General features: G+C 41.3%; 1 protein-coding gene across 1 annotated transcript in view; it reads right to left on the bottom strand.

The window, feature by feature from the left end:
• Window positions 1-13880, bottom strand: part of PDIA5 (protein disulfide isomerase family A member 5) — a 185858-nt gene that overhangs the window by 20788 nt on the left and 151190 nt on the right. The window contains exon 14 of the mRNA XM_069064939.1: window positions 1198-1328. Coding sequence (XP_068921040.1) covers window positions 1198-1328 — 131 coding nt within the window. The remainder of the gene's footprint in view (window positions 1-1197; window positions 1329-13880) is intronic.

The raw sequence follows: 13880 nt of genomic DNA, 5'->3' as shown, positions 1-13880 counted from the left end.
TAAAGGAGGGCTGATGACAACTGGGTCAGCTTGTTACTACACTGAGCTCCACACCCCCAGGGTTCCCCACAGACCTCAGCTTCTATTATTTTCACTCCATTAGGCTGAGCTATAACTCAGGGAAAGAGAAAGGTGAGAGAAAAGAAGGAAATTCTAAGGTCTATTCTGTTAAGTATCAATTAACATTTAAAATGGGAATGCACAAAAACCCAAAGTCACAAATACCAGCCTCAGAGCAGAATTGTGGCTCACCCTTAGATTAGTCTTTGATTAAAACCAGACTCTTATGGGAGGTGAGGAGAGGCAACGTGGCAGCTGCTGTACCCACAGGGACTCAGGAGGGTGGGTGGAAGGAGGGAGAGAGATGGCACTATTCAGAAAGAGGGGTATTACTCAAATTTTCTAGGCCATCAAGGACTTGGGGATGGAACTGTATTCATATTAGTGCCTAAGTAAAGAGAGGAGAAGGTAGGAGAAGATGAAGGTTAGGTGGCTTGCTAGGAAGATGGCCCTTTAAGCTGCCTGCCATAAATAGAAAGGATTTAAGTTAGACAATCGATGGATTCCCAACAATTGGGGGTGTGTGAGATACTAGAACAGGTGAGAAAAGGCAATTTCTCTCTCTGGAAATCTTTAAGAATAGATTAGGTTGGGGCGGCCAAGTGGTGCAGTGAGTAGGAGCGGCAGCCCTGGAGTCGGGAGACCTGGGATTGGTTCTGGGTTCAAATACGTAACACCCACACAAAATAACTGGCCATGTGACCTTGAGCAAGTTACTTAACCCCAATTGCTTTAAAAAAAAAAAAGAACAGATTAGGTAACTCTCTTCTGTGCAATGGACCGATGAGGTACAAGTGTTCCAGATCATGAAGTAGGGCAAAGACACTGGACTGTGAATCTGGAGACTGGGTTCAAGTCATTCCTTAGTTGTATGACCATGGACAAAATCACTTCCCCTCTCTGGAGTTCAGCTTCCTCACTTATAATATGAGAGAACTGGATGAGCTGATCTTCTAAGGTCTTTACCAGTTTCAATGGCCTGCAAACCCCAAGAAATTCCTGTGTGCCCAGAGAATCTCTCAGCCTCTGCCTTTGATTCAGAGATGCTCGTTTTTAGATAAATAAGAGGCTAGCACCCACTGCCTCCCTGTTCCACACTAACTTCATGTCAAGATGGCTAAGTACCCATCTACTCACAGGGTGCATAGAACATGACCAGAGCATGCTTCTTTTTCTTCAGGGCTTCCCGAAAGTCCACTCCGGTCAGGTGCAGCACACTGGTTTGCTTTTCTTCCCAGGCAGGCTCTGGGGGTGGGGGTGCCTCAGGACTGGAAGAAACAAGAACACAACTTTGATTCCAACTATATGGGCTATCTTCCAAATGCAGATATCCATGAAGATATACAATTTTAGTATGTTTTAGAGAAACCTCTCTAAATCCTGCTTAACACCTTCTTTTATTATGTTCACATATATATTTAACACATATGTTTTAATCCCTGTTTCTGGGGAAGGCCAAGAACCTGTGAAACTCTTGGGTTTGGGAGTTCTGAACTAAAGTGGGGTTAAAGCCAAAAGAGTGTCCACTTCTGTCTGGCACTGATATGGTGAGCCCTTGAGAGAGGAAGAGTCAGCAGGTTGCCCAAAGAGGGTAAAAACAGGCCTGAGTCTGAAAAACTGGGCAGGGTAAAACTTCCATACTGGTTGGCACTGGGATCAGATCCAAGAGTGGTCATTACACTTCCAGTTTGGGCAAGATAGGGAGAACTAGTAAGAAGGAAGGAAGGAAGGAAGGAAGATAAAACAATAAGAAAAAGAAGAGATCTTGTTAAGCTTAGATTTTTAAAAATCTCTGCCTTTTCACAGAAAGCTCTAGTAAAAGGAGAGCTGTGCATTAGCTGCTTTTGAGATAGTCACTAAGACATCATTTAATGCAGATGGAGTGTCTTAGGGCCCACTTTTCCACCCAAACTAGCTAAGTGAGAAGGGGAGCTAAACACAACTGTTCTTGTTTTTACATTCTTTTTTTCTTCCTTTGCTCCAGTCTCAAGAATAAAAGGTGTCTTTTCTTTCCAAGGCTAATCCCTCCAGCCCTGTGTCCTGTCCATCTCGTTCCATCTCTAAAATGCTCCTTCATTCCAGAATGTGGTGCATTTGTCACAGTGACTCCTTCAAGCATCTTGAATTTCTGCTTTTACATGGGCTTCTTTAGTTGTTCACCAGTATACACAGGCTCCCTCATCTTTAAAAACAAAAACAGACTTTCACTTTTGTCCCCACTAGTCCTATTTCTTTTCTTCCACGTCAAACTTCTCTACCAAGTGGTCTATACCTACTGTTATTCATTTTTCATTACCCTGGAAACTGCCATGCAGACACATTTTCCTTGATATCCCTGCAATATCTGACACTATTCCTCATTCTCTCCTGGAAACTTGTCCTTTCTTGACTTCTGTGACATTCTACAATCTGGTTGTGTCATCTCAGCCTCTTTAAGCAGGTCTTATTCTTTCTCTAGCCTTCCTCAAGGTTCAGTCCTCTCATCTATAATTATCTCTTCATAGAGGAAGCACATGTACTCTCATAATTTCAATTATCACCTCCGTGCATATTCCAGGTGAGAGATGAAAAGTAAAAAAGGGAAGGCAACATATGCACCTACCATCTCTTCTTCAGAAATCTCATTTACTCACACATCTTTATCATTACCTGTATGAGAAGAAATCCTTATCTCTAGCACTGAGCTCTCAGCCTGCATTTCTTACTGCTTGTTGGACAGTTCCAAGAATGTATCACTGTCACATCAAACTTGGCATGTTTAAAATAAACCTGTCTTTAGAGTCAGTATGGTATAGTGGATTTCAGGAATTCTGGTTCTGATGTTTTCTAAATGTGCTACTGTAAATAAATCAATGTCTCTGAGCCTCAGTTTCCCCATATGTAAAATAGGGAAAATAATTTTTGCATTTCCTAATTTACAGAGCTGATAGGAATAAAATGTTTTATTAACTTTAAAGTGATACATAAACATGGAGTTATTATTTACACTCAAACTGGTCAGATTTCTGTTAGTGGCAGAAACATCCACCTAGTCACAGGGCTCAGAAATTTATAGTCCTTTTTGAGCTGCCCTTCCTTATTTCTCCCATGTAAGCAGTTACTAGATCTTATTGACACTCCTTTCACAATATTTCTCGAATGCAAGAATTATTTTAAATTAGAAGAGACCTAATTCTAGTCCATAACTGGGCAGGAATCCCTTTTGCAACATTCCCCCAAAATAGGCATCCAATTTGCACCAGAAGAAAAATCCACTCCCTCCCAAGGCAGCCCTTTCCATTTCTGAATAGCTCTAGTTATTAGGAGGCTTTTCCTTATGCCAAGTCTAAAAATATCTCTCTGCAACTTCCAGCCATGGCTCCTCGTTGTGTTCTCTGGGAACAAGGAGAGCAACTCTGATCTCCCTTCTGCTTCACAGGCCTTGAAGACAAAGTTCACGTCCATCAAGAATTCTTTTCTTCTGCAGGCTAGATATCATGTGTGTTCATCACTCTGTGGGTGGCATGGTCTCCAATTTCTTCACTATCCTGGATCCCATCTTCTGGATGTATTACACCTTTTATTAAGGCTCTCTTTTCTCCCCTCACATGGCCACCACCCTAAGGCTACTGCAATATATCTATGGTCTGTCTTCCTGCCTCAAGTCTCTCCCCATCAAAACTACCTTCCACTCAGATGCCCAGGTGATCTTCCTAAAGTGCAGGTGGGACCACATCAACTCCCTACTCAATCAATTCCACCAGCTCTGGCTCTCTATTGCCTCTAGGATCGAGTAGGAAAAGCCTCCATTTGGTAATTGAAGTTCTTAACCTGGTCTCTTCCTATCTTTTTAGTCTTCTTATACTTTACTCTCCTCCAGATAACCTATGGTGTAGCCACACTGACCTTCTTGCTGTCCGCACATGATACTGTTGATTTTTCTCTGACTGCCTCCCCATGCCTGGAACTCTCTCCTTATCCCGGCTTCCTTCAAGAATCAGATCAGATCCCAGTTTCTGTAGGAAGCCCTTCCTGGTCCTTGGGCCTGGTCTCCCCTTCTCCTCCACACCTTCCCTCCCCCACTAGTTCCACCTGCCTTCTGAGATTTCCTTACATTTATTCGGTATATATATCTCTGTTTGCACCCTAGTGTTTGTGCATTGTCCTCCCCAGTAGAGTGGAAACATTTCTGAGCCTAGAGAATTGTCTTTCTTTGTATCCTTAGCACTTAGCAGAGTGCCTGGCACTCAGTAAGCCTCAATTAAGACTCCTTGATTGACTGAGGTTCTTAAGCAGTAATCCAATTAAAGTTTTGGATAATTAAATCAATTTACACATATGCATACATATGTGTTTAAGTATGTGTGCACACACACACATATGTATCACATCACTCTCAGTCATTCGAGTTCTGACCCTTACCATGCCAAGATGATTGAAATTGTCTTTTGTTTCCCTTCTCCAGTTACATACACTACTACAAGATTACTCTTTCCAGAAGACAGTTTTTACAATATCATTCCCAAGATTCAAAACCTTCGGTGGCTTTCTACTGCCTAAAGAATACCGTTTCCTTACTCTATCATTTAAGAGAGTTCACAATCTTAATTTAATGGAAAAGACACTGCATTTAAATCAGAAGACATAGCTGTGAAGTCCAAACATGATACGTTAGCCACAAACATCAGCAAGTTATGATCTCTGTAATGGAGATGATACCTGCTGCTCTCCTCACCTCAAAGGGTGGTTAGGAGGATAAAATGAGATAATTTATGCAAAAGACTGGGTACAGTGCTACACACACTTGTGTTATCATGCAATTCAAAGTGTATTATGAAATTTCATTCAAAAAGCATTTACAGCATGCCTATTCGACGTGATGCGATCTCTGCAACAATGCATTGTACGTCAAAGTCATCCAATACGTAAGTTTTGTTGATAGAATAAAAGCACTTTGATGGCCATTATTGGGACTTTACATAGTCTTACTGTGTCCAAAACTGAGGTGAGATGAGACTTTCAGTAACAATGTATATAAGAATGGTTAAAGGTTTTCTATCTAAAGAGAAAAAAGGGAAACGATTAAGATTAGTACTACTTAGGGATTATTGTGAGTCCTAACTGCATAAAGGAATTTTTTTTCTTTTTCCCTTCCTTTTCCTTCCCTTCCCTTTCCTAGGTCGTCCTGACTCCAGGGCCGGCGCTCTATTCACTGCGGCACCTAGCCGCCGCAAGTATTTGTATTTCTTTAAATTTTATTCTAAATTATGCATCAGATATTTAAACATAAGAAAGAGAAACAAATGTTGATCGTTTTCCTTTGCTGTCTTAAAAAGATTTCTTATTTCATTTTGGAAAACAACTTCATGGGAGGATATATTACATTTCCTTTTTACTTTACCAGACCTTTAGAAACCTGACTGTTCAGACCCTGAAACAATAATAATGAGGCTCCTGGGCACCTTATCCTAATTATAAGTCAATTAATTAGGAGGAAAGAGCAATATAGCAAATTCAGTCAAATCTCTAAGTGTGTATTAAGCAGCTGCTACATACCAGTCCTGTATGTTAGACTAACACAATGATATCATGGTAAGCACTGGAGAGACATAGAAAATATCACATTCTGATGGAGGAAATGACATGCACACAACTATGTGTGGCTTAGCTTTTGTTCAGTTGTGTCTGTCTCTTCGTGACCCCATCTGGGGTTTTCTTAGCAAAGATACTAGAGTGGTTTGCCATTTTCTTCTCCATCTCATTTGACAGATAAGGAAACTGAGACAAACAGAATTCATTAATCAATTTGCCCAGGGTCACAAAATTAGTATCTGAGGCTAAATTTGAATTCGGGTCTTTCTGACTGACTCCAGGGCCAGGGCTCTGTGCACTACGGCGCCACCCAAACAACCATGTACAAACAAGCTATACACAGGATACATCTGAGCTGCTGTTGTTTGTCCTTCCGTCTTGTAGAGGACCACAACATCAGGGAGGTGATGCCATGACATGAAAGTAAGTTGGATTTAAGTGAGGGAGGGCTGTTCAAAGTCACCTGCCTCACTATCTCCCTCCAGAGGCCAGATACAGATCAGGACAACTGGAGATAAATTAAAGCTAATCTTAGAGGGAAGGCATAAGCATGAAGGGAGAGCAGGTCAGGCTTCTTGCAGAAGGTCAGATTTTCAGCAAAGATACGAAGGCAGTCAGAGAAGTCATTCAATTTATAAATTAATGACAAAAGTCACATATATAAACAGTTATTGGGAACAGTTTCTTATTTAGAGTCTCTGAATTGGAAAAAAATCGAGTGACACAGAAGAAAAAGTAATTTAATGGACTGAATATTGTTTTTAGACAATGAAAAACAAAATGTTCAACTCATAGGCTTTTAAAATGAGTAAGGGAGAAATCAAACTTTATTCAATAGCAATGCCAAAAATTAAAAATGAAAAAGCACTCAATAGCATTAAGTGTGAGGACTGGGTAGTCATTGTGGTTCTATGAACTACCCCCACCGTGTGACTGCAGGCAAAGCATTTCCCCATTCTGGGATTCAGTTTCCTTACCTGTAAAATGAAGGGAATGGACTAGATGAACCTTAAAGTCCCAGCTCTAACATTCTATCATTTAAGGTGTCTATGAATCCCATCAAATTGGCCCTCCCTTCAATGCTGTCAGGGTTAGACAGGAGGTTACATGAAAGAAGCAGTTTGGTAAAGGGGGAAAATTACTGAATTTGGACTCATGATTTCAGTTCAAATCTTGGATCTACTACCGTGTTTCCCCAATAATAAGACACTGTCTTATTAATTTTTTGGACAGAAAAACACCAGAGGGCTTATTTTCAGGGGAGGGCTTATTTTAATGAACATTGACAGCAATTTTAATAAACAGGTAAATGTGAACAAAAAAATGTACCTTTATTCTATAAGCAAATCACTGGGGAAGAACAGGATGATGCGCTCACTGCTGCAGCTCTGATTGGATGCAGCTCAGAGCGCGGCGTGCGTTTCACCAGGAAGGGGGGGGGGCGGTGCATACAGAGGGTACCGTAATGTAGCGTGTAGCACAGGAGATCACCTTCACTACAGTAGCAATATCAATAGGGCTTATTTTCGGGGGAGGGCTTATTTTAGAGGAATCTTACACAGTAAGGGGAGGGCTTATTTTCGGGATAGGTCTTATTATCGGGGAAACACGGTACTTTCTTGCTGTGTGATTCTGGGCAAGCTATTTTACCCCTCTAAGCCTGTAATGGGAATGTAAATTTTAAAGACCTTCCCTGCCCCTAGGCTAAAGTAACCTGGAGCCTGAGGTGGGAGGCTTGTTTTTCAGTAGATACTTCTTGATTGGCCAGTGAGTCAATAAGGTTGTTACATTCTCTGAGCCAGGAGAAGGCTATATAAGCCCTGATGTGTAGCTTTGTTTTGGGGCTCACTTTGAGAAGTATTTTGTGATTTGATGAAACTCTGGGCTAACCGTTGTCCAGAGCCCCCCGGCTTTGAAACCCAGATGTTGTTTGGTATGGATGTAATGGTTGGACAGTTTGAAAATCTGTCTACTTGATCTGTTTCTCTGACTTGATAATTCTGCCTGTATACTTTGAAGTTTGGGGTGCTGACCTTTTTCCCCTGAACGAGGTAAATGATATATGTTTGACTGATTAAAGTAAGCTTGTTAACCCATTTTGAGTTGCTTTCCTTTAACAAAGCAGATCTAAGAACCTGTGTTGGCAGCCACCCTGAGGACGCTTGGGGTGCTTGCTGCTACAAAGCCTCAGTTTCCTCTTCTGTAAAACAGAGAGGAGGTCTAAATGATTTCTAAATTCTCATTTACTTCTTTGTCCAGTTAAGGGAAGGTGATGGACTGAAAAAGAGGAAAGAGGATGAAGGAGAGAGAAAAGCTCAATAAACTTGATTTAAGTATTAGTTATTGTCATATCCTGAGATTTTAAGGTTTTGGAATTAGACTAGAAAGCTGTTGACTTTTATCACAGATTTTTGGGATTCTAGTTAGCTCTCCAACAGTTCAGAATAGTCCTTTCTGCACTGTGAAAACGCTCTATTTCAAAATTGATTTTTGAAATGAGTTTTTCTAGGAAGGTCCTCTCTGCTGCTGTGGTCCAATGTGGAAGTGTCATTGTGGCCTGAAGGTGGCTCTGGCCCTGCTGATTGTAAGCTCTGGCAGGTTCTATAAAACTGGGAAGGCTTTGAGGATAGTCTTGGCAAGAGGAAGTTGCTGGCTGAGGAACAGTCTCACTAAATTCAAAGAAGCTCTTTTCTAGGTCTGGCTATTAGGCTATGGATTCTTTAGCCATGACAACCCATGACACAAAGTAAAATACAAAATGGTCTTTGGTCCTGTATTTCCCCCATTTGGCTTTGGCGGCAGAAAAAGGGATTAAAAAAAGCACAGGGCTGAGCTCACCTAACAACATCAATTTTACCACTGAGACTATATGTGAGCTCTTAGTCTAATAACCAATGAGTTGGAATGCTCCTGGAGGAACTGAACCATATCAATATTGACATTCTTAGTATAAATGAAACCATAAGGAATAAAGAAGTTGCAGTTATATGAAAATATGGCCCAAAGGTTTTCCTTGGAGAGACAAATTATGAAGTTCTCACCCTGTGCCCAAGGGCAACAAGAAACATCATTTTATGAGATATTTGGTCATCTTGACACGAAGTGTTCATGATGAGAATAAACAAAAAAGACCACCATGAAGATAATTGTGGCTTCTGTGCCAACGTTTGTGGCAGAGGATGAAAATGAAGGCATTTTATGAAGAGCTTAAGATCCTCAAACTAAGTGACCATATATATTGATAAGTGGTGACTTCAAATGCAAAGGTATATGGGAGAAAGGTAGAAAAACACGTAGATATATGTAGGTCAGTATTCAGGAAAAAAAGATGCCGAAGGCTGGTAGACCCCTCAGAAGTTTCACCCTCCCCTTCCCTTGACAAACCCTCTAGGTACAAGGATGAAAAGAAAAAGCATTACAATTAGATACAAAGCACAAAAACATCAGTTAAAACTAGAAGTGAAACTTCTGATCCAAGGAAGTGATATGAAAAATGTTACTAAGTACCAGAAACTAAAGTGTATCCTTTTCAGACAGAGCAAAGTATTGGGGAAGGGGGAATCTTGGATTCTTCATCGTTAACAAGCACATCAATGCTAACTATATATTGAAGGAATACTCTACTAAAGCGCTCTAGGACATGCATTGCTCGGTGTGAGGCATGAGCCCAAGAGGTGTGTGATCAGCCGACTGGAAGGTGGAAAGATGGGTTGGATCTCACCTTCCCCACAATATCCAATTGCTGGGCTTGTCGCCAAAACAACTTTTATCTACCTCCTACCCATCATCCATCACCCAGAAACCTTATGGCTCATTGGCAAAGTACAATCTCCTAGCTACTCCCCATGCTGGCCTCTCCCCCCCCCCCCCAGGTGCTGCCCCTAAAGGCTGTTGTAACTGGTTACCTAGGAACTCACAGCAACAATGAGGCAGATGCCAGTGGGAAAATTCTACAACCTCTCTCCTCCTAGTATGTACACTCCTTGCCATGGTGGTCAGCAGGCACCCCTCAGAGAAGAAGATTGGCATTCTAGGCAGTAATCTAAGAACTCCTCCCTTCTCCCTTTTCATTCTGGGTGGAACAGAGTGAGTCACAGAATGGGCTAGTATGAATAGGTTTGATCTCATTACACCACTTCCCCCCCCCCCAGGCTCCCTAAACCTACTTCACATACTTCTCCATCTTTGTCAAGGATACGCCATCCTTGCAGTCATCCAGGCTTACAAACTCAATGACAGCCCCATCATTTTCCCTCACCCCACATATCTAATCAATTGCTCAATCCTGTCTTTTCTTTCTCCATGATATCTTTCCCAACTCTCTCCTTCTGTCCAGTTACACAATCACCACTCCAGTTCAGGTCCTCATCACATCTCATAAGAATTATTACTACAGCTTCCAAACTGGTCTCCTAACCTCAAATCTTTCCCTACTCTCCTTCATCCTCCAAAACCTGCTCATGGGATTTTCTCTAAAATGCAGGTCAGACTATCACCCCAACCCTCCCAATTAAGAAATCTCCAGTTGTTCTCTATCGACTCTACAATGAACTATAAACTCCTTTGTTTGGCATTCTGACCCCTTCACAACTTGGTCCAATTGTCTTTTTTTTTTTTAATACATTAAAAAAAAATAAGTCCAGGAGTGGGGAACCTGCAGCCTCAAGGCCACATGTGGCCCTCTAGCTCCTCAAATGCAGCCCTTTGACTGAATCCAAATTTCATGGGAAAAGGTTTGGATTCAGTCAAAGGGCCAACTTGAAGACCTAGAGGGACACATGTGGCCTTGAGGCTGCAGGTTCCCCACCCTTGCTTTGGTCCTTTTCCTACAGTCTATAGTATGGCCAGATTAGCCTTTCTGCTACTCCTCACTGATGCAAAACCACAACTAAAATCTCCAAACATGAATAAGAAATTAAGTTTTGAGACCATCCCTTAAGCAGGACCATGGAAATAAAGAGGGAGGAGTTTATGGTGGGAACTTTATCTGCTGAGCTCAAATCATAGATAATTGCGTCTTTGCTTGTTTTTGCATTGTCTGTGGGGACTCCTGCTGAAACACTGGTATGTTTAATGTTAGGGCTTTTCTTGGATTATTATATTGTGGATCTTTCAATTTTCAAAGAATATCTTAAAAATTTACCTGCTTGGCTAGCTAGCTACACTGACCAAACTAAATGAGTTATTAATGGCTAACAATTATTACTTACAAGCCTGCCCTACCTACCCCTCTACAAGACAAACATGAGAATTTAAAAAAAAAAGCATATCCAATCACATTGTTCTCATTAAAGATATTATCTTTAATAATATACTTAAGAATTCTCCTTAACATTATCTTTAGTGAGAGCAAAAATATGAATTAATTATATTTATTACATTATATTAATATAAAATATTAATAAAGTAAAAATTTTAAGTTTCATCTTCACCTGAGCTTTTAAAAGTATCTTTTTGTATATACTTCAAATTAGAAATACATTAGTGCAGTAGTAGATTTATGTAAGGTATAAAATATAAATATATCACATACATGTCAGGTATGTCACAATATACATGCATACACCTGGAATGTTTTCCTCACCTCTTATGGAACCCCTAGGTCACCTAAAAGGGCATCTTTTTTTTTTTTTTGGCTTTTTTGGAGGCGGGGGGAGAAGGCAGGGCAATTGGGGTTAAGTGACTTGCCCAAGGTCACAAGGCTAGTGTTAAGTATTTGAACTCAGGTCCTCCTGACTCCAGGGCCAGTGCTCTATTCACTGTGCCACCTAGCCGCCCCTAAAGGGCATCTCTTTCAAGATGCCTTCCTTTTTCACCACCTCCATCATTTATCTGGGAACAGGCTGTATCCCCCCAGTAGACTGTAAACTCCTTGAGGGCAGGGCTGTCTTATTTTTGTATTTGTATCCCCAGCATCTATCCAGCAGTGTCTAGCACAGAGGAGGCATTAAATAAATGCCTGCTGATTACATCAAACTCAAACTTCCATGTTTTGTCCGCTGAAGCCAAGTAGATCAATTGTATTCCTTCTTCATTATGATAGCCCATTCAGAAATTTGACCACAGTGGTACTGAGCCCCCTGAATCATCTTCTCTTCTCCAGGCTGAACACCTCCAGTTCTTTTCATGGATCTTCATAAGGCACAACCTTAAAGGCCTTCCACTTTCCTGGCCACACTTCTTCGGGCACTCTCCAGCTTATGAATGTCCTTAAACTGTGACATTCAGAACTGTCTTTTAAGAATAGAAATGGAAGGTCACATAGAAGACAGCGGAGAGGTGTGCAGTGGACCTACAGCAGTCTACACACAATAAACACGGTGCAAAGAACAACAGCTAAGCACTATATGTCTGTGGATTACTGATGGACAATCAGTTTCTATGCAGAATCAGAAGAACATGAGGAGGGGCGGCCAGGTGGTGTAGTGAGTAAGAGCGCCAGCCCCGGAATCAGGAGACCCGGGATCGGTGCTGGCCTCAGATACCTGGCACCCACACAAAAAATAACTGGGCGTGTAACTTTGAGCAAGTTACTTAACCCCAACTGCTTTAAAAAAAAAAAGAACATGAGGAAGAACCCTGGCACATGCAGTAGATCTCCACAGCATATTTATGGGAAGTCATGGACAAGTACTGAGTAGGAATAGATGGGTGAATAGTGGCATTACTGAAGGCAATGTCCAGAGATCCACTGCAGTAATGGGGAGACCGAGTACCCAGTGTTCCAATCTAACCTGTCGAGATTTTTTTGAATCCTGATTCAAAGCTCTCACCCTTGTGTCATCTGCAAATCTGATAAGCACAGCATCTGTACTTTTATTGATGTCACTTATAAAGAACCTAGGGTCAAGCAGATATCCCAGTGCTCTCACTTTCCTCAAAGGAAGGTTCTGACCCAGAACCATTCATGACCACTCTTTGGGTATCATCATTCAACCATTTCTGAATCCCCTGAGCAAAGGTACTACCGTGTTTCCCCGATAATAAGACACTGTCTTATTATTTTTTTTTTTGGAAAGAAAAACACCAGAGGACTTATTTTCAGGGGAGGGCTTATGTTGTCCTGCCTCAGCTCTCCTCCGCGGCACTGCTCTCAATGGCGCCAGCAAGCAAATCACTGGGGAAGAACAGGATGACGCCCTCACTGCTGCAGCTCTGATTGGATGCAGCTCGGAGCGCAGCGTGCATTTCACCTGGGGGGGGGAGGACCAGTGCATACAGAGGGTACCGTAATATAGCATGTAGCACAGGGGATCACCCTCACTACAGTAGCAATCTCAATAGGGCTTATTTTCGGGGGAGGGCTTATTTTAGAGGAATCTTACACAGTAAGGGGAGGGCTTATTTTCGGGATAGGTCTTATTATCAGGGAAACATGGTATCACTTCTCTCCATCTTGTCCATATTTTGTCAAATTCTCTACTGAAAACCACATTTATAGGCAACAGGGTGCAGGGCAGACAGTGCAAGACTTGAAGTCAGGAAGAACTGAATTAAAACCTTTTCTCTGCTACTAGCTGTGTAACCATTGCAAGGCTTAATCTCTCTAAGCCTCAATTTCCCCAGCTGTAAAATAGAAAAATACCCATAGCGCTTGTCCTTACAAGGTTATTACCAGGTTGAGACAAAGCAATGTAGACAAAGACATCTCTAAGTGCCAAGAATTATTATTATTAAAATTATTATTAATCTCCTAATCAACACTGGTCTAATAACTGTCAAAAAAGGAAATGAAATCAGTTTGCCATGAACTTTTCTTGAGTAAAACCATGCTGACTCTCAGGGATCACTGCTGCCTTTTCATGATGTTCCCTAAGCATCTCTTTTATAATTCATTCCAGGACTTTTCAAGGATCTGAAGTCAAACTCATTATATTTGCCTGTTTTATAGCAACATCACATGTTTAGTCTTTGATCCATTTGCAATCCCGTCTTTTTCAGGCATATTTACAAAGAGATAATAATTTCTCATCTTCTATCTGTGCAATTGTATACAATTATATACAATTGCAATATGCACACAATTATGTACAATCATGTACATACCTTTTATGTATACAAATCTAAGCTTCTTCTTCCTAAATGAAATCTGAATGATCATACTTGAGGCTTATCATTTCTCCTAATCTGATTAAGGCCAGCTGCCCAGTTCCCACTTGCAATATAGCAACAGGGTCTGGTCATAGGTCCTCTGCCATTTTGGGAAAGAGAGATGAAATACTACTCTATAAAGACATACTTGAATGAGA

Source organism: Petaurus breviceps, unplaced genomic scaffold (assembly GCF_028583685.1).
Source record: "Petaurus breviceps papuanus isolate PSGF00001 unplaced genomic scaffold, PetGlider_PUasm1.0 90654, whole genome shotgun sequence".
Classification (NCBI taxonomy): Eukaryota; Metazoa; Chordata; class Mammalia; order Diprotodontia; family Petauridae; genus Petaurus; species Petaurus breviceps.
Note: the sequence above shows the minus strand (reverse complement) of the source record. Positions and strands in the feature narration are given on the sequence as shown.